General features: G+C 38.4%; 1 protein-coding gene across 4 annotated transcripts in view; it reads left to right on the plus strand.

The window, feature by feature from the left end:
* The window catches only part of RAB3GAP2 (RAB3 GTPase activating non-catalytic protein subunit 2), an 87,635-nt gene that overhangs the window by 12,149 nt on the left and 50,806 nt on the right, over window positions 1–24,680 (plus strand). For 3 of the 4 annotated variants that reach the window (XR_003003853.1, XM_024750484.1, XM_024750485.1), the window contains exons 2-8: window positions 6,200–6,261; window positions 16,408–16,531; window positions 17,408–17,489; window positions 19,384–19,431; window positions 19,508–19,583; window positions 19,897–19,998; window positions 24,118–24,217. Coding sequence is in view for 3 of the 4 variants with exons in the window: in XM_024750484.1 (XP_024606252.1) it covers window positions 6,200–6,261; window positions 16,408–16,531; window positions 17,408–17,489; window positions 19,384–19,431; window positions 19,508–19,583; window positions 19,897–19,998; window positions 24,118–24,217 (594 nt within the window). In the remaining variant the exon portion in view is untranslated. The remainder of the gene's footprint in view (window positions 1–6,199; window positions 6,262–16,407; window positions 16,532–17,407; window positions 17,490–19,383; window positions 19,432–19,507; window positions 19,584–19,896; window positions 19,999–24,117; window positions 24,218–24,680) is intronic. The other variant, XM_024750486.1, reaches the window with a different exon arrangement.

Consider the following 24,680-nt stretch of genomic DNA (forward strand, 5'->3'; position numbering starts at 1 on the left):
CAAACATCTGGCACATGAGTCATAGCACTAAAGTAACAAGACTAGGGAAGCATTCTCATGATCTATTTTTAGATGTCTCCAATAGGCAATTTTAGCTGATTTTAGTATAACCTGTTTTATTCACTATTGGCAAAAAGAATATTTGCATAATAGAATACAGACAGAATTCAAGAATGATGTGGGTGTTCTTTTCTCTCTGTTTTTTTCTTTGCCTTTAAAATGGTATGGTAATTTATTTGGGGACTCAGTGTTCTTTGTAATTATTTTTTTCTAGCCTACTAAAAAATTAGGTTGAGAGTCATACTTAATTGAATGAATGTGTTGGTTTTCCTTTATTGATGCAGGATCTTTTTTTTTTTAATTTATTTTATTTTTTAAAATTATTATTATTTTAATTTATTTTGGCTGTGCCGGGTCTTCGTTTCTGTGCGAGGGCTTTCTCTAGTTGTGGCAAGTGGGGGCCACTCTTGATCACGGTGTGCGGGCCTCTCACTATCGCGGCCTCTCTTGTTGCGGAGCACAGGCTCCAGACGCGCAGGCTCAGTAGTTGTGGCTCACGGCCTTAGTTGCTCTGCGGCATGTGGGATCCTCCCAGACCAGGGCTCGAACCCGTGTCCCCTGCATTAGCAGGCAGATTCTCAACCACTGCGCCACCAGGGAAGCCCCAATGCAGAATCCTTTTTAAGTGATGGTACACTGTTGTTTTGAAATGTTGAAATATACATTGTGTATGTGTGTGTGTTTATGAAATATAAAGATCCATTAATCCATATCAGGCCAACTATTTTGAACTGTATTTCTAGAGGAACTTTTTTTACATAGTCAAATTCTGCCACTTAGACTTGAATTGGAACAAAAATACTCTATTTTTCCTATTCTTAATCAAAACTAAAGCTAAGAATTGTTTTTTAATTTTTTTCTTACTAACTAAAATTGAATGGAACAGAGAATTATCAAAATAAATATATTTATAATTTTATATAGAAAGCTTATGTGAAAGATGGTTTTGATCTGGGGATATAAAGTCTGAGTATATAAAATTTATAAAAAATAAAGTGTTTTTGTATTTCTTTGGAAATGTAAAAGGTTTAGAATCAGCATCTGGTCACTAATTTAAATCTTGATGCTTTGATCCCTATAAAGGAATATATGGGGAAACATTTGGGTGAGAAGGTCATTTTATTTATATTCTAAATGGATATAAATATTTACTACATACTTATAGTGTTCTTGAAGATACTTATGTGTGTGTGTAAGAGTTTGCACGCACACACAATATACATATTCCCTGTCCTCCAAGGCTTAATGGTTAATTGTATCGACAAGCTGTACATTTATGATAAACAAGTTAACAGTGCAATAAATGACCCAACGCAGTTTATAATTAAGTTCTGAAAGAAAAATATAATCAAATGCTATGGTTTCACAAGATCATTGGTGGGTTCAAGAAAACGTCATGAGGAATTAATCCGAGTCCTGAAGGGGAAGTTGGATTTGGAGAGGTGGAGACAAATGGGAATGCATTTTAGTTGACAAATATGGGATAGGCAAAGGCAGAGAGTATGAATGAGGAATGAGGGTGCTGTATTTGGAGAGTAATCACTTTAACAGCCATTAAGGGTGTGTATGTGCCAAGCACAGTTATTAACTCCATTTTGCTAAAGAGGAAGCTGAGAGGGAGGAGATTAAATCGCCCAAGGACATATGACTCTTCAGGGGTAAAGCTGGATATCAAACCATGCAACATGGTATCAGAGACCTAATAGTTGTTCTAGACTTGTGCTGTCTCAGACTGTAGCCAAGAGCCACATGTGCAGTGGAGCACTTGAAACACGTCTGGTCCAAACTGAGATGTGCTCTAAGTGTAAAATACATGTCAGATCTTGAAGTCTTAGGATCAAAGAAAACAATGTAAAATATCTCATGAATAACTTAATATTGATTACATATTGAAATAATATTTTGGCTATATCATATTAAATAAAATGTATTATTAAAATTAATTTCACCTGTTTCTGCTTTTAAACTATGGCCACTAGTCAGTTTAAAATGGCATGTGTGGCTTGCATTTTATATTTATTGTACTGCTGCTAAGGACTGCCCACCAGTGAGTGAAGAGTCTAACTGAAGTGAAAGAATAGAAACAAGGGTGAGGGCAGGCAAAGGAAAAAGGAGATTAGATTGGCATTGAAATTTATCCTTGAAGCTAGAGTTCCTCAGAGCGTGATCCGTGGACAATCTGCCTCACGTTTTCAGAATGGGGTCAACCCTGAAACTTCAGTCATCCCTAATTCATTATTTTAGTCTCTTCCTTGCAGACATTTTAAGGCTACCTAGAGAGGGGAATCTGCAGAAGAGACTGTAACTCTGGATTTACAAAGACAATGAACATGGATGCCATTTTCTTAATATTCTGATCAATGTTGCTGAATTGGACTTCAGCAAAATAAAGGATACAGGCAGTTGATGACAGTGTCATTTAAAGAATTGCTTTCTGGAGATTGGATGGTTGCTACTTATTTATTTAATATATGGAGGGGGAAAAAACGCTTAAAATTACCCCATAACTTATAGCCTAGCCTTTGACTGAAGTGATTGCCACTTGGCTCGTTAGGTGAACTAGGTGAATGCCAATACCAATGTGATTTGGCGATTTGTGGGGTCTTTGGAATGTTTACATTGGACCCTGACCACCCTAAAGAAGTTGTACGTCCTGGTATCCATACGCTATAGTACATTTTGTTAAGCTGACTTACCTCTTAAGTCATACCAGAGCTTGGCACTTTCAAATTACCCTGGCCGATAGGAGATTTTGATCTGTTTATTCTAAGAGACAATCATAATTGGATAACAAAAAGTAAATTAGTTTTATTTCTTCATGAGTACATAGAAATTTATAGATCTTAAGGTTTTAACAGTAGATGTTCCGTATTGACATTAAACAGTGCATAGTTCTCAAATGATAGACACGTTGCTGTGATCATCCACAACCTTGATCCATGATCAGTTAAAATACACCGATGATGATGTAGATTGAAGAATACCATCCCTCATAGAACTGAATAAAATTCAGGACTGCCTGAATAAAATTCTGTACATGAACGGCAACTTTATCAGACATTCAGCAGCTATTTTTTCAGTATAAATTTTTTTTTTTAAGAATGTGCTTGATCTGCTTGCATATTTTGAGGGCATAAGAAATAACCTTGGTAAAGTGCTGAGATTTTGACACTTTTTAACAGTCGACAATAATAGCTGTCAAATAGCAGCCTGCAAAACAGTATCAAATGATTTTCCACATAAGTCAGGAGGCTGCAAAATTTTTAGCACTGGCACTGGGTAGAAATAGCCACAAGGGTAGTACCAAATCTGCAGATATTTCCGTTTTTGTCTTTTTTTAATGTTTCCCATTTTTAGGTTGACTAGAATTTGGAATGCATTTTCTTACAGGATTATAAATAGAATTCTAGACCAGCCTTCAGAAACATCTTTAACCTATCTGAGTCAGTTCTGTTTCACCTTCCTTTGACCTCTGTTTGTACTGTGACCTCTTTGGGAAATGTATTCCTGTGATAGTGGGAGATGCCTGATTAAATTTTCTTTGTCTTGTTAATAGAGATTCCCCAGTCAGAGGCATTGAGGTATGGGTAAACTGTCACGAACACAAGTATTTTGTAAAAAGAAGGTATTTCTCAAGGTCTTTCTCTTCCCGATTGGATTGTTTTGAATTGCGCTGTAAGGAGATAACTGGGTCTCTGCAGGGGCAGGAAATCCAAATTCCTGCTGTCTTCTGTCGATCCTATGAGTCATTTGTGAATTGAGTCAGGTACTTTTTATACCAATATGGAAGAGAAATAGCACATTTTTCATAGTTTTCTTTTGTACAGCATTCAACAAGGTTATGTGCACAAACTAAGCTCTTTGAAGGCTTATTTGCTTTTGTATCTCCAGCACTTAATTAGCACAGGGCCCAACACAGAAGAGATGCTGTGCTGTGTTTGTTGAATGAATGAATGAGTGAATGAATGAATAAATAAATGAGTAGCTGACCTTTATGAAGTACTTTAAATGCTGCATGGTCTCCCAAAGATTTGTGGTAATTTGATAAATATTTTTATAGCAATTTTAACATTGAATTGTGGACCTTAGAGTGATAAGCTTTATGAGGTCTTTGCTTCTCTTACGAGAGAGAGAGCATTTTCTAGACGCGTATAAATGGGATGGCCTAGTTGCCATCAGCCCACAATAAGACAGTTGTTTTTGGTGCAGTGGAAAAATTAGCAGAATAAAGAGATTGCCTAACGGAATTAGATTGCCGAAGAGCAAACTGTAACTTTCCAAGTTACAAAAAAAATTTGCGGGTCTGAATATCAAGGGACTACTTCCCTTTTAAAATAATAAATATCTTGCTTTTGACCTTATTTGCAAGCCCCACTGTTTCCTAATCTTATCCTTCTTTATAAGCCGTAGGAGTAAGTATAGCAGAATACTTGCTAGCTTGGGCTTTGGAATTCAGGCAGACCTGAGTTCAAACCCCATTCTGCCACTTAATCCTCTGTCATCTCGGTAGAGTTACGTAGACGAGGTAATCCGTATTTCTCATTGTAAAAAGGGGGTGATAAAAGATCCTTGTCATGCTTATGTGAGTTAATGTCTATAAAGCCTTGAAGCATATAGAAATGCTGAATAATGTTAGTTGCTATGTGATAACCCCTATCTGAAAATGGCATATTTTTGCCTCTGCCTTTGAAAAGTTCCTAGCCACTTTTTAAAGACTTAGTTGAAGATGCCTCCTCACTGTATTTTTTCATCTCTGTCACTACCTCATCTGAGTTCCCATAGTATTCGATTACAGCACTCACCATGGCTGTTACATGTTTGTGTCTCTCCTACACTAGATCACAAACTCTTTAAAGAAAAGGAGTTCATATGTTTGTATTTTTCTGTGTTTCTCCTACAGGGTTTGGCACATGGTATTTAACAGAACATTTGTTAAATTGTTTTGTTTTGTTTTGTTTTTGTGGTACGCGGGCCTTCCTTCCTACTGTCAGCATCCTGGATAAAAGGTTCAGTCCCATCTTTTAAGTTGATTCTTCCCCCAGAATTTTGAACCTGATTGGTTTAAATACAGTATTTTGTTTATATTTTGTAGTATTTTGATAGCTAAATCCTGATGACTAGCATTGAGAACTTATTATGTGTCAGGCACTGAGGCCTTTCGTGTGACGTCTGGTTTAAACTCTCACAGCAACCCCACTAGGTACTGTCGTCTTCCATGATGTTATGGTAAGAGAACTAAAACTTAGAGATACAGGGTAACTTGCTCCAGGTCGCAGAGCTGGTAATTGCTGGGTCCAGGCTGTGAACCTAGGTCATCTGATTCTGGGGCCTATAATAAGGCAACTGCCTGCTCTTTTCACATTTTGGGGGAACTTTTTTTTTTTAATTTAATTGGAGGTAATACATATAAAGTATACTGTTTGTTTCAGAGTAGTTCCTTTAAAAATTATAGTTTTATTCCTTCTCTTCCGATATGATGTGAGATAAATTCAAAGATAATTATATAAAAATGAGTAACACGAGCATTGTAAGGGATCATACCGTCCACATCAATTTTGGGTATTTTAATTCCCCGTTGCAGTGTTGGTTGAACATCTTATTTTAATCCAAGAGAGCGTTCTCACATATAAGAAATCACAGAGTATCAGGAAAAGGTGGTGAATAGTAGACCTATCTGGTTTCAAAATTCAGTTTTCTTTATCTTTGATACCTTGCCTTATTAAAACACTTTTAAAGATATCTGTGTGGAATTTTAGGTATGTTTTTGGTCATTGTGTATATTTAACTTGTCTGATGTCTTAAGTAACAAATATTTGTCATTTTAAGATTCTTTTAAAGTCACGTTTGCAGTTTGATCTAAATGTAAATAAACTCGATGTCCAGTATCTTAAGGTCCAAATAACCTGCACACTTTTACATACATTTGGAAATTCAGGTCAAATGTTTCCCGGTTGTTATTACATAGAGCAGAATCTTATATAGTATAGTTTACCATTGTGTTCTTCCTTAATATGAACATTATATTTATATAATACTTATTATATATCAGGGGTTGATTCTATTATGTTTACAGGAAATGTTTTTAAAATATTTTAAGCTCTATATTTCATGTAAGCACTTTTCATCTTTTTCAAAATAGGTAAATCAAACTGGGAAGATGATGGTTGGGGAGCATGGGAAGAAACAGAGCCCCAAGAACCTGTAAGTCTTTGTAAACATGTGCGTGCTTTTTGATAGCGGCATTTTCCTTTTGTAATGATGGTGACATATTTCAGTGTTAGGTTAACATTTTAAAATCAGGCAGGCCTGGTGTAAAGCTTTGTGAATTTGAAGTTTAGCCTGCATGTGATCAGAAACTGCACTATCTGATTTCTGGTTTTTGAAGCTCACCTTGGCTGCTTTGTGGAATAGGTTGCCTCTCCTACTCATAAAGGTCATGTGTTGGTTTATTTTACAGTATTTCATTTTGATGTTCCACTGTTTCAGCTGATTCTGGGTGACGCAGACAATGACAGCCTAGTTAGAATGTGTAAGTGTTATCAGGCCTCCTTTAAATCTGACCTGTAAAGTATGTTGTCTTCTCTTTATTGGCAAGGAGATCCTAAATCTGGGGATGACGTATCTTAACTGTTTCAGTTAAAAGCTGAAGTATGCTTCTGCTCATTCTGAAAACACATGAAATTACTTACATGTGGAATATTTTTTCATTCGGATAAAATTTGAATATTTACAAGTGGCCCTCAGGGATGAGGGAGGCTTGTTGTTCTCTTTGTCTTGAAGATTTGCCCACACTGTGGATTTGGCAAATGCGGCGAGTGAAACAGTATTGTTAGGCCTCAGTTGACAACAATTCTGGGTGTAGCAATCATTCCTAACTGTTTGAACCCTTTACCCTGTCACGATCTTTTGTACATGGTGAGGGTATTTGGAAGACAACAAAAGTGGGCCAGGACAGTGGGGTTCAGAGGTTATTCAGATGTTAAAGTCACCCTGCAGTGTTTAAGAGAGCTTCTTTGAATTTGGATCCTGTCCTCAAAACAAGAGGACATCTTTGCCAAGGGAGCCTGTTTGGTGGGTGAGAACATAAATGGCACTGTGGCCAGGGAAAAGGGTATGACCTCTGCCTTACACTGCAGCATCATCCAGAACTTTCCATGTATAAGATCATTATGAAGTTTGGCTGAGAAACATGTTTTATACCAGGACTATTAGAAAGTTTACTAAGCTGAGGCAAAAGATTTCTGTTATTTCTGCTACCAGCTATGGTGATGAACAAGTCCAAAGGCACAGCCAGCTCCAGAGGCATGGCAAGAATCAGAGTTAACTTTTGGCAGATGTGTGAAACGCAGAAGTACACGCCCTAGTCAAGGTTAATAGGTGTAGCCACCTAGTCGGCAGGGAGAGGGAACTTCAACTCTCTCTTGTCATGGACAGACAGCAAACTCAAAACCTGCCTTCCTTCAGAGTCCACCTGGCGGGCCTTGGCCACATTAAAGATGAGAGAGACCAGGACTGGAAAAAGCAGACTGTCATAAAGTCAGTTTATGTTTCTGTCAGGGTGCTGTAACTGTCAAAACAATGATAGGCTTCTCTATCAATTGCCATAGGGTGGTGGTTACTGTGACCAGCAGAAGAAAGTAGGCTTTCATTCTTCATTAGTCTGGCGTTAGAGACATGTTGTGTTCTGGTCCGTTTAGGCGGGCTGCAGTGGTGTGTCGGTGAACCACAGAGAAGGGTACCTAAGAGGAAAGTGCAGTAGCCACTGCCACCGAATGCCGACCTGAAGGCCACCTCGCTGCTGCTGAGTCCAGCAGACAACTATGAAAACTTTAGGGTGCTTTTTATCTCCAGAAGTCTGTCAGCTCTTTGAGAGTAGTTTCTTATTTTTATGGCAGAAGAGACTAAAGGATTTTTGTAATCATAGAGATTTAGTACCAGGGGTCTGGATAAGGCTTTTCTAAGGAAGGAGAAAGCCTCTTTAATTTCGATTCTGGGGTGTCAGCTGTAATGAGGGCTTAGGGAAGAAAGCATATTCTAGTATCTGTTATCAGCAGTAGCCAGCCACGTCCAAGAAAGCAAGCGTCTGTGACACTGGTAGGCTTTGGAACTTTAAGGATGGCTTCTCTTATAGAAAAGGACAAATGTCCTTCTCTTATAGATATTTCGTACCTGTGTTAGTCTCCTTGGCTGCCATAACAGAATACCACAGACTGGGTGGCTTGAACAACAGAAATTTATTTTCTCACCGTCCTGGAAGCTGGAAGCCTAAGATCAAGGTGCCATCAGGGTTGGTTTCTGGTGAGACTCCTCTTCCTGGCTTGCAGGTGGCTGCATTCTTGCTGTGTCCTCACCTGGCCTTTCCCCTGTGCATGAAGACAGAGAGCCGGTTCTGGTGTCCCTTCCTCTTCTTAGAAGGATACCAGTCTATCAGAGGGCTGTGCCCTTATGACCTCTTTTAACCCTAATTAACCTCCCTAAAGGCCCCATCTTCAGATACAGTCACATTGGGGGGTTAGGGTTTCAACATGTAAAGTTTGGGTGCAGGATACAATTCAGTCCATAACAGTGCCCCAAATAATGGATCCATGTCAGGTGTAACTTTTATGTGTACAAGTGCAATGAATAAGGTTAAGGAATTCCTCCTTGCCCGTGAGTAAATACACAAAAGGATTGAAAGGCAAACAGAATAGGCTTTCAAGACGGAAGAAAAGGCAAAACAAAGATCTTCCTCTGTACTGTATTTTAAGCTGACATCATGACAAAGGGGACCTGGCTGGGGGAAATGGGAAAAGAAGGTAGTTGTACTACAACGTCTACCTATTAATGATCCTATAACAAATAGTAAACAGAATTTTTTACAGTGTTGTAAGGGGCTTTTAGTTGGGGTTATAATTTTTTTGCTTTGGGAAAGAAGTGGTGTGTTGCTCAGCCTCATGCTATAATGGGAATCCGGCGGTTCGGGAAGAAGCTTGATAGGGTTTAATTTAATTTTAACTGGCAAGGCAGATTTAATGAGCTTTCCTTCGTTGCTGTATTAAGACCAAAGGGTTGGAAGTATAGAATCAAGGATTTGTTTGACGGCGATTTCTGGAACAGGAAGCACAGAAGGTCCTGGGTTAAGGTCCTCAGTTAAGGTAGGCAGCATGGAAATTTTCCACCTAAGAGACACCTTAGGAATGTGTTCCATCTGTTTTACAGAAGGTGACATAATGTAGTTTACGGAGGCACTAATGATTTAGCAGATTAACAGGGAATGCAAAAAGCGTGCTGGTCAGATAGAGGCCCCAGAGAAATGTTTGTTTACAGGCTGAGAAATAGGAGACAGCATGACCTGATTAGAGCATTAGAGCATTCATAATCTGGGGTAATGCTGGAAAATATTTTGCCTTATTTTAGTGTCCTTAGACTGTGGTGCCATCTACCATGCAAGAGACGTAAGCAGTGGATTGGCCAGAGGCAGAAGGAGAGCACCCACATTACGCTAAGGATGGCGCCCGAGGCCCTCCTCCTGTGAGGAGATGGTGGCCGCAGAGGGTCTCTTTCCTCAGGTGGGCTCTCATCAGGACTTTGGACCTTGGACTATTAGAAACACTCATTTTGCCAGTGACTTTCCATGTTAACACAAGCCGGGTTTAGCCTAGTGCTTCTCAACTGGGGGTGATTTTGCCCCTTAGGGGGCATTTGGCAATGTCTGGAGACATTTTTGTTTGTCACAACTTGGGGGAAGGCACATCTAAGTGGGTAGAGGCCAGGGAGGGGTGCTGTGAAGCGTCTTACAATGCACAGGACAGCCCTTCAAACAAAGGATTGTCCACCCAAAATGTTAGTCGTGCTGGAGTTCAGAAGTCTTGGGCTCGCCCATGGCTTTCAGTATAACTCTCCCAGCTTTTCTTGCTGCCTTTACCTTTTTGTTCTCTAAAATTTCTTGGCCTCTTTTGGGGGCCTCAAAACTTTTGATCTTGTAAATCAGCCCTACCTCAATTAAAAAAAAGGTATTTAATAAATGAAAAAAAATAGCAGAGGGGGTAAAAAAAACCCTTTGATCTTTATGGCCATGAGTTGGGTTTTCGTAGATACCGGTGGAGTGATTTGCTAGTGTGAAAAGCGCAGTTAAAGGATTGTTTGCCAGCCAACAAAGGTGAGTGTAAGCTGTTCCCCGGTCTTTGGCCACAAACCGACCAGTATCCGGGCTCAGTCTTGGTGGCACTATTTATGCCTAAATATTTAAAAGTGACCTATTTTTAGTCTCACTATGTAGTCAGCCACCACTTTTCCTTGCTCTTGTGGATAGTTGTTAATTTTAGTTCAAGTCTGGACTCCTCAGGCATTCCTGCAGGGTAGCTCTGTCAGTTGGTTTTGGCTTGGTGATGGGCCTCTGGTCTTCTGCCAGGGAGGGAGGGACAGTGGCTGACTGTGTGGGGTGGGGGAAGGGATCTGGGGACCTGCTTTCAACCAGGCCTCCTGACTTCAGCCGCATCTTTGCCCTCACTCCCAGGGGGAGCTGGCACCAACTCCTAAGCCTACTGGCAATCTTGCAGTGCAGCTGGGGTTGCTTCTCATCTTTCCTCGCCACCACTTTAGTGGGAGTTAGTTTTCCAGGGACTGTAAAATCAGTTACCACCTGTCCGTCTGCTTTCTAGCTCTCAAATTTTAGTGGCTTTTCTCCTCTCCTTCTTTTTGTCTGTACTTGAAACAAACTCTTCTGCTGTTGTTTTTAGTGGGGTTGAGAGTGCTGGGGAAAGTGAGAGTAAAATTGATCTGTTTAATTCTCTCTTTACCTGAAAGTCCAGGTAGACTTCATTTTTACATATTGTTCTACCTCTTGCCTTTTACATTTAATGTAATATGGAGGTTTTTCTGTGTCTGCATATATAAATCATCTAGTTCTTGTAAAGGAATACTAACTGTTTCATTGTATAGATATACTATGATTTATTTAGCCACACCCCTGTTGAGGGACATTTTGTTTATGTTTGTTCTTTGTCTTTTCTGTTTTCTATCACAGGAGATGCTGTAATCATCTTTATATCTACTATGCATCTTTGGTTACACATGTGTGTAGTGTCATGAATGAAAGTCAGACTGCCTGAATTTCTATCCTAACTCTGCCACTCAGTGACTGTTAAACCTTGGGCAAGTTACCTAATTTCTCTCAGTCCAGTTACGTCATTCCTAAAGTGGGACTAATAGGATTATTATAGGATTAAAATCATAGGATTATTAAGAGGATGAAATGAGATGTGCTTAGAATGGTACCTGGAACATACATAGTATGTGCTCAATAAATGTTAGCCATTCTTATTTTTCCTTTAGAATAAATAACCAGAAGTGGAATTGCTAAGGTTAAAAAGTGTACATATTTCAAATTTTAATAAAAATTGTTGAAGGGTGCTGCCAAAAGCCTGCCCCAGTGTGTATTCCGAACACAGTACGTGAGAGTGCCTCCTTCTACTCTCTGTGTCACAGAAATGAGAACATCTCCGAGGTAATTGCTTTTTACCATTGTGCTCTATTTATTTTGTAAAAAATGAAATATTTCTCTGTACCCATATTTTTATCAATATTGAGAAACTCAGAACTATGAGAGATAGATGTGTTTTCTTACAGAGGCCTGCTTTTCTCAGGTACTTTTTGAAATTGTTTGCCTCTAGTAGATTATCAAACTTTAATCTTTGCAAAATCAGAATGGTGTGAAATGCCATTTCAGTGTTTTAATTTGTACTTTTAAATTTATGAGTGAGGTTTGTCATCTTTTCAAGCTTTTCACTCAAATATGTTTTAGGAATGTGTACTGTTATCGTGTGTGTGTGAGCGCGCGCGCGCGTCTGTGTGTGAGCACTAATAGCAATTTAAGGTCCATAGCATTTAATTTAACTATTAGCTCTATTTTGATTTATATTGGGTGCTAATTGATTCTTGTTTATTAGTCTTATTTGTCCAACTAGACGTAAAGTTTTTGAGCAGGAATTGTTTGGTACTTTCTTATATCCCATGGTGCCTAGGGAGCACATAGATTTAGTATTTAATATTAAACGGCTGTTTCAAAAATAAAGAAGTATGCTTTTTAGTTGTGGTGTTTTATTGTAATTATTTGTAAAATGAATTTTTTTGTGAGTAATGAATTTGTTTTGTAAAAATGACACATTTATTACTGAAAATTCAGGTATTATAGAAAAATAAAAAGAGTAAGATAATCAACTTTCTAACACCTAAGGATAATCATCATTATTAACTTTAAAAGATTATAAATGTAGGCATATTTGGTTGAGTGGTTGGATGAATGGGCCACACGGAAAATTCCCTAAAAATGGAGTCACATTACATATACAATTAAAAAATAAATAATAGCAGAATTAATCCTACTTGAATTGACAGTTGAAATAAAACTGTAAGAGTTACTGAATTATCATTAACTTCCTCTAAGGTTAGGAAGAAAAATAATTTTAAAAATTGAGATTGAAGTCAGAGGGTTTTGTGACTAATTGTGTTTGTAATTTTTTTTTTCTTTGGGTTATCTGTAATCAAATTTGTAACCAGATTTAGAGCTCTTGCCTTGCCTCATTTTAATTTTGACAAGACCTCAAGATCTTTCACTTGAGAATTTTAGTCCCTGATCTGGAAAATGGCCAGGACCAGTGCTTTTCATGCCATGTTAGAGAAAGCGCTAGGGCTCTGCAAAGGTGCTAGGTAGCTTCCTCATTTCTGCTTTTATCTATATCATATATTAAGATATTGTATAAAATTTTGTCGGGAATAAAAAGTCTTGCTACCTAAAAAAATGTTTGAGAAGCATTGGGTATTATATATGCTAATAGTAGACTAGAAAAAAGGAAAACTTACATGGCATTGTTTACTTTTTTGTGTTTCAAAATTGCTGAAGCACTTATGTCTCTTTGTTTAGAAAGTGTAGCTGACTAGTTTATTTCTTTGATTTAGGTAGTAAACTACTGAGAATTACAGTGAATATGCTGACAGACCCTTATTTATACTGGATTTTGCTGGCACCACTGTTACGTGTACATGCCTGTGAAAGTTAGCACGATGACCGTGACAGTAAAAATTGCAAACGACACACTTATTAACTAAAATTGAAAGCTTTGAAAAATTACTGTGGGCTACTTCAGTGGTTCTCTAGTCATCACAGTAGCTGATACACCAGAAAACATTTGCCACTATGTTTACAGAGTGATAATTTACCAGCCCCCATGGTGGCCAGCTATAACTGAAAGGCTGGTTAAATTACTGCAGTTTTACCATCTGCTGCCTTGTGAAAGACTAATCGTTTGACAAATTTGTGGGCTTAAAATCGAAAGAAGTAAATTTTTAAAATATATATTTGTTACAGCCCTAGCGTTTAGAAAAGATTCCTTTTCATAACCCACATCAGTGGTTTCCGTTATTTGTGCAGATTGAGAAAAAATTTTACTAGTCTCAAGGCAAAGAAAAATCCTTGAAGTTTAGGCCACACTAAAATAAAATTATACTTTCTCTCTTCCCACCCCTAAACGGGCTGTGTTTTATGGCTAACGGATGTATTTAATGTTACCTTTAGTAACTGGGCACGTGCTGGCTTTTGTGAAAAGCCATGGTAGCCCCTGGTGATGCTGTTTTTGTTTTTTTTAATATCGTGCCTCGCTGGGGAAATTAACTGCCTTGTCAGAGCATGGCATTATTTTAGGATCATTATCTTCAAGGGAGTTTTGTTCATGGCTGTGGGCCCCATTATTGTGTGGGAGGTTTTCAGAAAAATCTGATTGGTAGGCAGATGCCCTTATGGTAGAAAACAGTGATGAGCTTACATCTTATTGGCCAACGAGTGTGTGCTGAGACTTCCTGGCACATCCTTACTAGGCCTTTACAGCCCTCTTTCCTCCGTTTACTTTTTTAATCATTGAGGGGCACTCGTCTTTTAGTCTAGAAGCGGCGTAGAGCTTATCGTCACCCCCTTCATTCTGAATGCCCAGCAGCAGAGCAGAGTTAAAGGTGCTGTGGCAGTTTTCCTTATAGGGCCCAGCTTCCCGGGGCAGTGCAGTGTGGAAGCAGCACAGAGGTTGCCCAGGCAATTGAACCCCAGGGCCTGTGTCCAGATGCCTGTGTCCAAATCCCTGCTCCGTCTGTGTCATGTGGAGAAGTTACCTTGATCAGTCTCTGTTTCTCCATCTCAAAATGAGGGTAGTAATAGAACCTCCTCTATAGAGTGACAGTGAGAATTAAGTAAGACTTACGTGTAAAGCATTGAACACAGTGTCTGGCACTTAGCAAGTGTTTGGCAGATGTTGCTGTGTACAGCATCCAAATCACGGCCGTCCTTCCTGTCGCATTCCTGTTGAGTTAGGTGGCCAAACGCAAGCACACATCTGGGCAAACACTTCTTGACGCACCCACTGTCCTCTGCTTAGGATGATGCCGAAGGACTTCCTTATGGTGAGAGGAGATTTCAAGTGACTGTGGCCCGATTTCTACCAAATTGCTTGGTTACGGTGTAGCAGACATTATAGAACAATTTAGGGCATGTACTTTCCCATCCTTTTATTCTTTGTTTGCCTTTGTATATATAGCATGTTGATTGTTGATGTACATCACCCAGATGTACCAAGGGATTTTTTTTTTCTTTTTTGAGGACTTATTGAAAGAAATTTGATTTATGTAAGACTTCTTCTCCCACCTCCACTGCCAGTTGTTGTCAATTTGTAAATTTGCTTTATGCTTTTCTGATAACATTTACACTGCTTGGGGGAAAATAGCTAAACCCATGGAGAAATTACAAAAATCTACCACTGTACATAATTTTAAGGATATCACTTGTTTTTAGTTGTGTCGTTAGCAGCCTTTTGTCTTATTGAACATGATACACTGAATGTTGTGCCTTTGGAATTACATGTGACCGGGAGCTGGTGGTCGTCCCACGCCCACCCCACTGTGGCTGTGGATCAGAAGAGCTGTTGAGCTCGTATTCAAAGCACGCAGCCTTGCATTTCGTGACAAAAGCTAGCATCCTTCCCAAGTGGCAAGACTAAAACTTTAGCTCTGGAATTTTATGACACGTCAAATCCTAATGATGATATGATATAATAATAGAGCATAGCATCTATACTACAAGCATGCCCCATTTCATTGCACTTTGCAGATATAGTTTTTTTTTTTTTTTTTTTTGCAAATTGAAGGTTCGTGGTAGCCTTGCCTCAAACAAGTTATCGGTGCCATTTTCCAACGTTCGCCCACTTCATGTCTCTTTGTCACATTTTGGCGATTCTTGGACTATTTCAAACCCGCCACCAGCAAAAAAGATTATGACTTGCTGAAGGCTGAGATGATGGTTGGCATTTTTTATCAATAAAGTATTTTAAAATTACAGTATGTACATTTTTTAAGACGTAATGCTATTATTACACACTTATTAGACCACAGGATAGTGTAAACATAACTTTTATAGGCACTGGGGAATCAAAACATTCACGTGACTCACTTTGTTGTGATATTTGCTTCATTGTGGAGGTCCATCAGTAGGGCGCTGGTTGACTAAATTATGGTGTGTCTATACAATGGAATGCTATGCAGCCATTTAAAAAATTAAGAAACTTCATGTAGAATGAAGTCTGAGGTATATGCTAAGAGAAGAAAGTAAAATATAGAAGTATGCATATAGTATGCTACCATTTGTGTCAGAAAAAGGGGAAAAGGGAAAAAAAAACAAAGGGGGGGAAAGGGGTAGTTAAATGTATTTGCCCATGTGAGTTGTGTCTCTGGAAATGATGTACGAGAACCGGTCACACCGCTGTCTCCGGAGTGAACAAAAGGAGGGCCGGAATACAGGAATATCAGAGAGACTTTGCAAAGAAGACCTTTTTAGATCTGTGAATTTTTAACCATGGGAATTTACCTACATAGTGAATGCATTTTCAGTTAAAAAGAGAGAACACCTTTCAGGTTACATAAAAAGATGTGTCCAAATTATCATACTTTACAGGTCGTAATTGTCAGATAATGTTTTCTTTGCTGTCTAGCCGCAGATACCCTAACTATCTGTCTCAAATAGGGTTATTTACTAAATTTCCTAGTACTGAATTATTCCTAGAATAATCCCTATGGGAGGTTCTTTTAATGTCTTGCTATCTGTTTTATATTTTTTAATTTCAATTAATATTCAAAACTGAGATCCGCTTGTAGTGGATATTTTGTTTATCGGTCATCTTTGACATGTTTTGATAAGGAATATTACTGAGACTATAAAAGAATTGGGAAGATTTCTTTTCCCTTTTTTCTTCTCCCTTGCTTCTCAAGGTGGACATGCTGAGTTGAACTTTTCTCGATATTTTTCCATGGAAATAATTGTAGTTTTATTCACAGGAAGAAGAAGGAAATACATGCAAAACACAAAAAACTTCCTGGCTTCAAGACTGTGTTTTATCCTTATCTCCAACCAACGATCTTATGGTTATAACTCGGGAGCAAAAAGCTGTATTTCTAGTGCGTAAGTACTCTGTTATTTTCATTTATTTTAATGCATAGAATAGAAAATGGATTAGGCAGAAAGAAACAGTTTTACTTCTCTCGTATGCATTATATGGTGGCATTCCATAGTTTGATACGTTATGTAACACTTTTGATTCTCTTTCTTTTTATTTCTCTCTCTCTCTTCTCCCCTTTCTTTTTCCTTTCTTTTCTGTTTCTTTCCTCTCTTTTTCTTTCTTGGCTGTAGATACTGTAGCTGTCTCTCTATGGCATTTCAGAGGCAGTACCGGGCATTGCCCAGTTCTTGCAAGGGGCAGTCAGAGCTAAAAAGGGCACTGACTGCTTCTTAGTAACAATGTGAGTCAAGTGACTTTCAACTCTAATTTGAAAACTCACAGTGTTGTAGTTTCCTGTTTGGGGCATAAGTTTTCAGCTTATAATTTTTGTTGAAGATTAAATGTAAAGTTTGGGTATATATAGAATGTGGAAAACCTCACTGATCAAAATAAGATCTTATATTAAATGGATATGGAATGGTCTTATAAAGCAGATTTGCCCTCCAGTAGCATAAATCTAATAGAAAAATTTTCTCTGCCAACTAAAGATAAAAAGTAGTTTTATAAATAAGAAAGGTGGAGTGGTACATAAGAATTAATAACTTTATTATATGGATTGAATTGGAGGAAAGAGACTGAAGAGAGAGTTTTATATAAATCTTATAAAAATTTTTAAACATTATCTTATATTTACCTAGAAAAAGACCCAAATCAATTAATATAGAACTATTCAATTCTGTACTCATCATTCTAAAGGGAAAGAGTGAAATTTATAAATTCTGTTTTAGTATACTATAGTTAAAGGAGTTATTTTGTGTGATAACTTAATTTTTTCTCAGCAAAATGGAAACATAGTGATAAAGGGAAGGAAGAAATGCAGTTTGCTGTTGGTTGGAGTGGTTCTTTAGGTGTCGAAGAAGGGTAGGTACCAGTTCATTTTTTTTGTCTCTCTGTGTGTTAAATGTATATGTGAAATTGTTTGACTTGTATGTGAATCTTTTAAGAAGTTTCATTGTTTGGAATGTTTAGTAAATGTATATTCTTTGCAGCTTTAGAAGTTGTAGAGCATGATTTGGCCAGTAAATTTTAATTTTATTAACCATGTGATTACTTAAAAAAAAAAAAAAGACCTCCTGTTTGGAGAGACTTTAAAGGAGAATTCAGAGAGAATCCCATAACATCCTGCCTACATTTTGTCTTTTCCTCAGCTCTTCATTAATTTTATTCAGCTAAAAAGTCAAGGGCAGCCCTTGTCTTCTCTGCTTTGCCAGCATTGGGCTTGTACTTAAAGGGGACAGTGCTACATTAATTCTTAAAACTCATAAATATTTCAGAAATGCAAACTGGTAAATTCAAGTTTCCTACTGATCCAGTAAGAGTTTTTTTTTTTTTTTAATTTATTTACTTTTATTTATTTATTCTTGGGTGCGTTGGGTCTTCATTGCTGCCTGTGGGCTTTCTCTAGTTGCGGTGAGCGGGGGCTACTCATTGCGATGGCTTCACTTGTTGTGGAGCATGGGCTCTGGGTGTGCGGGCTTCAGTAGTTGTGGAACGTGGACTCCGTAGTCGTGGCTCGCAGGCTGTAGAACGTAGGCTGTTTAGTTGTGGCACATGGGCTTAGTTGCTCTGCGGCATGTGGGATCTTCCCAGACCAGGGCTCGAACCTGTGTCGCCTGCATTGGCAGGCAGATTCTTAACCACTGTGATACCAGGGAAGTCCCAGTAAGAGTTTTAAAACCAGATCTCTAGCATGGTTCCATGATGGAGCTGCTAGCCTGGAACCTGCAGCCAAAACCTGTTTTCAGTTAAATTTTTATGACTGAAAGTTACCTGGTCGGAATGAATAAGATTCTTCAGACTTTGAATTCAGATTAAGACAACCAAGTAGAAATCCATAGTACATGCCTGACACTCTGTAGATACTCAATGAATTGTTTTCTACTTTTATCAAAATAAATAATATTTCTCCTTAAGTCATTTAGTCTAAGCATTTTGAAGACATTTAATTTCTCTCCGAAATGCAAAGCAAACATAATGGTTCAATTACTTTAGAGACGACAAACAAAGAAAAAGGTTAATTTTGTTTGGTGATTATCTGGTTTGATGTATGTGGAAGAGGGTTTATATTTTGTTGAATAAGCTGGTGATGGTCCTGAGGTTTTACAGGTTAAATGAAAGTCAGTAAGAGTTATTTTAATTTTGAGGCTTGTGTCTGAGTGCGAGACAAATTTTTCAAGTCTATGTGTCAGGAAAAAATAATCTTTTAGGGACCATCCAGCCTAGCAGATGCGTAGAAATAGGTTATCAGAAGCAAGTTTTGCAAAATATAAAAGAAGAAGCCAGCCAATTGAAATACAGTAAGTCTCTAGATTAACGTACTCAGCAGAAATGCAGCTTGCCTGTAATGTAATTGCCAGTTCCTCCCATTCCTCCCACCCTCTGCCCAAGTTCTTAGCTGATGCGGAGGAGAGGGGAACAGTAGGAAATGACTGCTTGGTGATCATTTGATGTTTTCTCAGTTTTATGCATAATCAGTCATGTACAGTAAAGGTGTGCTTTCTTTACTTTTGTGCTTTTCATGACAATACAGAGTGTTTTTTATTAACTACAAGTGAATGTGACATTACCTTTTATGTGAATGGATTTTATGACCCTACTTGTGGGGGCAGTTTTACTGTTTTTTTGTGTAGGCATTGGATACAACTGATCCAAAGAGCTCATCTTCCACTTATTACCCTTTAACATCCCATTATAGAGCTTTCAAAGTAATTGATCAATTCATTAGGTAAGCATATGCTTTTGTTTTTGTTTCTAGGGAATGTGTAACCAGTGCTCTGTGTATCCCACTAGCAAGCCAGAAGAGGTAAGGATGAATGAGTCATTTGTTTTCTTTGCTTTGATTTATGAGCCCTTAAGATCGTCACTTTTGTTTGTAACAGGAGTTCCACTGGACGACCAGACTGGACCTGCATTGTGGTGGGCTTTACTTCGGGTTACGTACGCTTCTACACAGAGGTGAGTTGAGTGCTGTGCGGTTCCGAGATAACAGCTGACTGGTAACCCATCCCCATCACACTCACTCGTGACTCATGACCACCTGCCCCTTGGGACTGTGTATCTGATACTTTATGGGGTGGAATGCTGGAACAGGGGGAGCAGTGGTGGTAGAAAGTTCTGATAGGAGTTATAGAGAAGAGAAGCCATATGCTGCAAACAGACTACCAGGCATCCGCGGAAGGCCTGTTGGGGGAATGATGCTCTCCGGCCGTACCTGTTCCGGTATATTGGTGAGAAAACAAGCAGGGCTTATCTCTGTGCTTCCTCCTAGAGTGGCGTGCTCTTGCTCTCACAGCTCCTGAACGAGGACCCAGTGCTACAGCTCAAGTGCAGGACCTATGAAATCCCACGACATCCCGGCGTGACGGAGCAGGTAGCATAAGAGATTGTGTCCAGAGGAGTAGTGGCTTTACTTTGAAGTCGTTTCTTCCCTCTTTCATTGGGTGGAAACTTTAAGAATCTTCTTGTGGCACAGTTAGCTGTGCTATCATATTCTAAATAGAAATATAAGCTACTCACAGCTGAGTAAAGAATACCAGTCTTGCTTTTACTTACTTAATGAAATATTGTATGCTTTGCTCTATAATGAAATAAAACACTTAAGTCAGAAGATAAAAAGTTTTCTCATTTTTAGAATTTAATAGTGACTTAAGGTACAAAATGGTATTTTGTAACTTTATATCTTTTTAATTTGAACTTAGGTGTCAAAATTATATAGAGAGTAAAAGAAAAAAGTTCTAGCTGTATTATTAATAGTGCTACCACATTGCACTAACCTATTTCTCAGAAACGGGGTTATTAAATTTTTATTTACTTTGGAAAATATTTTATATTCATTGAAGATTTTGATAGAGAAAATAATACTGTTGAGTGTCTAAGGCTGTCCACAGTTTTCACTTCTTCCTGGTGCTGTGTGAGATTTTCATTGTCTCACAGTCAAAAAGTAATTGTAGAGCCACATAAACTGATACACTCTTAGCACAACTTGTTTGGTACCCTGTCAAAACTATGTAACATGCCTTCTTTCTTTGTGCTATCCTGCTTCCAGAAGATTTGAAGTAAACAAATCTTCAAATTTGAGTATGTGGACTTAAATTGTGCGATAGATGGACTGGAGCTCTAGAAGAAACTTAACTAGTAAGAGAGACTAGACTAATACCTATTAATACCTATGAATGAGTTAATCAGTAATATTAAACAATACCTTATTATTTGCTAGTTTTTATGAACAGAATAACTTCCGTGCACGTTTAGTGAAGAGGGAGCTCAATTAGGACTAGGACAAAAAAGGAAAATTTCATTGAGGGGGTGAAGTTTGAATTAAGCCTTGAAAATGGGTATCGAACTTAATTAGTGAGAAAAGAAGGGAAAGTATTTTAGGTAGTCAGGAGAAAAATGAAGGAAGATTCAAACACAGGACTATGTATGAGACAACAAAGAAACCTATGTTAGAAACTAATGAGAAATTGTTGAATAGGCTGAGTGGCCAAATTTTTCATAAATTTGAAAGCCAAGTGAAAATCGGAATTGATTCAGGAGATTTAGAAGCTACTAAAGATTTATGAGGAGGAAGGGATGTAATCAAAGGGATCTTGAAGGACTCTTTCTTCAGGATGAATTGGACTTGTGAGAGCCTGGAATCAGGGAGGCTAGTTATCTGGTTCTTTAAGTTATCTGTAATAGTTGTACGGTGCTGGGAGCCAGGACTGCAATGGCTGTGGAAAGAGAAAGGACTAGTACAAAAATCATTTTGGAGGAACATTTGACAGGACTGGTTATCGTATTGAGATGTTGAATTTTAAAAAGAAAAATGAGTTGGCTCCAAGATCTCCATCCTAAGGTGTGCCATTGACAAAGTTGGAAGAAGGGACTGCTTTGGCAGTAAACAAAGGTTATTAAATTTGGTTTTGGACGTGTTGAGTTTTAGGTGATGGTAGGAAATAAAATGAAACTACCATCATGCCTGTAGTGATACAGAACTACCATATAGACACAAAGACTAGATTGAAGACGATGGTTGAAGTCATAGGTAGTGAATGAATTCTTCCGCATAAAGGTTATAGGAAAATAAAACTGAAGCCTGAAGACTTAAGTCTTATAATATTTATTGTAAGGAGACAGGAGAAAATGGAACTATTGAAGGAAACAAGAAAGAAGCTGTTGGAAATCCAAGAGGACACTTTTTTTTTTTTTTTACAAATTCTCTGGAAGATGAAGGTTCTTCAAACACTTTAAACTTGGTTATGTCTATAATAATCTTTTTTTAGAGCTGGCGGGAAAATATAACTCACATTTAAATATTTGTTTGCTCTTTGCTTTTGCGAGTCAAGAAAATCCTTCAGTTGAAAAATAACTCTTATTAAACATGCGGAGAGAAGCCTTTGTCATTACCCTGCATTCTACACAGCATCTCTGGATCTGATACATCAGTTTATAGATCAAAAATATCTATTTGCTGCTTCTTCAGTATACTCCTAGGTCTATTAAAGATCACAGGAGCAGATTTCCTGTAATTCAGTTCTGGGGGCAGTGAGTGTAGTAGGTGTGATGGCTTATCATTGTAGGAGAAGATTCCAAACGTTTTTCTGGAATGTCAAAGAAACTTCTTCCGTGGTTTCTGCATAAAGATCTCTGTCATTTAGCATAATTTCTGCTGCTGTTGGACCACTGGTGTTTGTATGAGTGTCTTCTTCAGGAAGGCGGTCTCGTTTTGGAGATAACTGACGAGCTGGTGATTAGTTCCTCCGAGTCGGGGGCTCTCTCCCCGCTGCTACGCTCAGTGGACTGTGTAAGCGTAGCCTTGTGAACTTGTTATGTGAGCCCACACCCCAGCTCCCTCGTCCCGTGCTTCCCACCCCTTGTGGCCCACAAATGTCTTTTAAACATGGAAACACCCCAACAGTCCAGTAGAAAAAGGGGCAAGGCAATTCTCAAAAGAAGAAATATAATTGGTCTAAAGCATATGATAAAAATTTGAACCTTATTAATAATCTAAGGACTATAAGCAACTACATTTGGATAATTTTTCGCCTTTCAGATTGGCAAAGATGATTAACAAAAGTTGGTGACAATATGGAAAAACAGACACTGTCATGTATTGTTGATAGAAGTAAAAATTGATAGGTACTTTGTTGAGACAGTTTAATAACACAAATGAAAATCGTGAACACCCAACAGACCCCCTTGAAGGAATTTACACCAAAGTGATGTGAAAAGATATATACAGAAGAATGTTTATTGCAGTGATGTTTATAATAATGAAAATATTTAATTCATTCACAAATATTTATTTACTGCCTATTATGTGCCCAGCCCAGTTCTAACCACTGAGAATCCATTGGTGAACGAGACATGCACAGTTTCTGCTTTCGCGGGGCCTGCAGTTTGGGGATGGTGGAGGGAAACCAACGATGAATAACTAGGGATTCCAAGACGATTCCAGCCTCTGATAGGTGCCGTGAGGGAAGTAATCATGTTGATGAGAGTGTACTGAGATGAGGGAATGGAGACGATGTTTGAGACAGAGGCTCAGGAGTAGCCTCTCAGAGCAACTACATTTGAGCCGAGACCTGAACAATCAGAAGAATTAGGCAGGCAAAGACCTGGGAGGTGAAGGTCCAGGCACACGGAAAGTACTGAGGTGATAATGGCCTTCGTGTTCAAGGAGCCAGGGCAGAGAGGTGAGATGAGGTTAGAGACAGGGGCCGCATCTTGTAGCATGGTTAGAGTTCGGGTTTATTCTAAGTGCAGAAGGGAGCCATTGGAGAGATTTAATCAGGAGAGTGGTTCCATCGGCTGAGTCTCAGGGAGATCATGCTGTCTGTGGAGCATGGGTGGTGGAGAGCAAAGGCAGAAGCAGGAGGCCAAACTAAATGTCCATCAGTAAGAACTGGTTAACGGAATTTTGGTTCATACAATGAAATACAGCATCTCCACAACAAAAAATGATTTGCTCGCTTATTGAAATGGAAGAATATAATGGACGTATTATTGAGTAATGAAAAACATGTTATAGAATAGTTTTAGAATACCAAAAACATGTTATATGGTATAGTCTCATACAAAAGTGTGCGATTGTATGTGACACTATATACTGATGTATGTCAGGGATTTCAGGTGAGTTTCCTTTTTCTCTTCTTTTTACTTTTATGTGTTGTTTTTAATCCATACAGTGACTATATTTCATTTTTATGAAACTTGTACATTTTTTTGGTTACTCCCACCATCTATCCCGAAAACGTTATTCACCATGTACAAAGGCTCATATTTGAGAAGAATGTTAAGTCCTTGGCCAAAAGGCATTCTGAAATTGTCTATTTTTACTGTTCCTCTGCCTGATACTGTTTTGTGTGTTGGGTGTTTGACAGTTGTTTAGTTATAGTATTTTTAAATTTTATATTAATAATGACATTCAGCTATAATAGAAAAATAGATATGCTTATTTGGCAATAATGAAAATTTATTATTTTCTTCTTTCTTATTCCTTTAATAGAATGAAGAGTTGAGTATCTTATATCCAGCTGCCATCGTGACTATTGATGGATTTAGCCTTTTTCAGTCTCTTCGTGCTTGTCGAAATCAGGTGGCCAAAGGTAATTTTGGCCAAGAAATAGCTAACTTCTGGTGATGTTTGTCTTATTTAACTTAATCTACTTAGAGAATTAAATATGTCTTCTAAATTAAAAAGGCCTTCTGAACTAGATTTAAAGGGGAAAAAAACGGTTACTGTAGAAATGGGAGTGCATTGCTGGGTAGATTGCTCAGTAAGATAAAGGCCAGGACTAGAACATCAACTCTCTTTACATGTTGCCAGTTGAACTGCAGGCTTTATTTACTGATTCAGCAATATGTCTTGGCCAGTTAAGAGAGAGATTCAACACTGGGGTGGAGAATTTAGTTGCATCTAGCTGAGAAACCAGATTTCTCACTAGATGGGCAGCTATTTGGGCCAGCATACTAAAACCTTGTGAATTCTCACTGAGGGTAAAGATAGCATAAAGTTTGCAGGGGGCATTTCCCTCACAGGAGGTAGGACCCAATAGAAGTCAACATCAG

This window comes from Neophocaena asiaeorientalis, unplaced genomic scaffold, assembly GCF_003031525.2.
Source record: "Neophocaena asiaeorientalis asiaeorientalis breed wild unplaced genomic scaffold, Neophocaena_asiaeorientalis_V1.1 scaffold430, whole genome shotgun sequence".
Taxonomy (NCBI): Eukaryota; Metazoa; Chordata; class Mammalia; order Artiodactyla; family Phocoenidae; genus Neophocaena; species Neophocaena asiaeorientalis.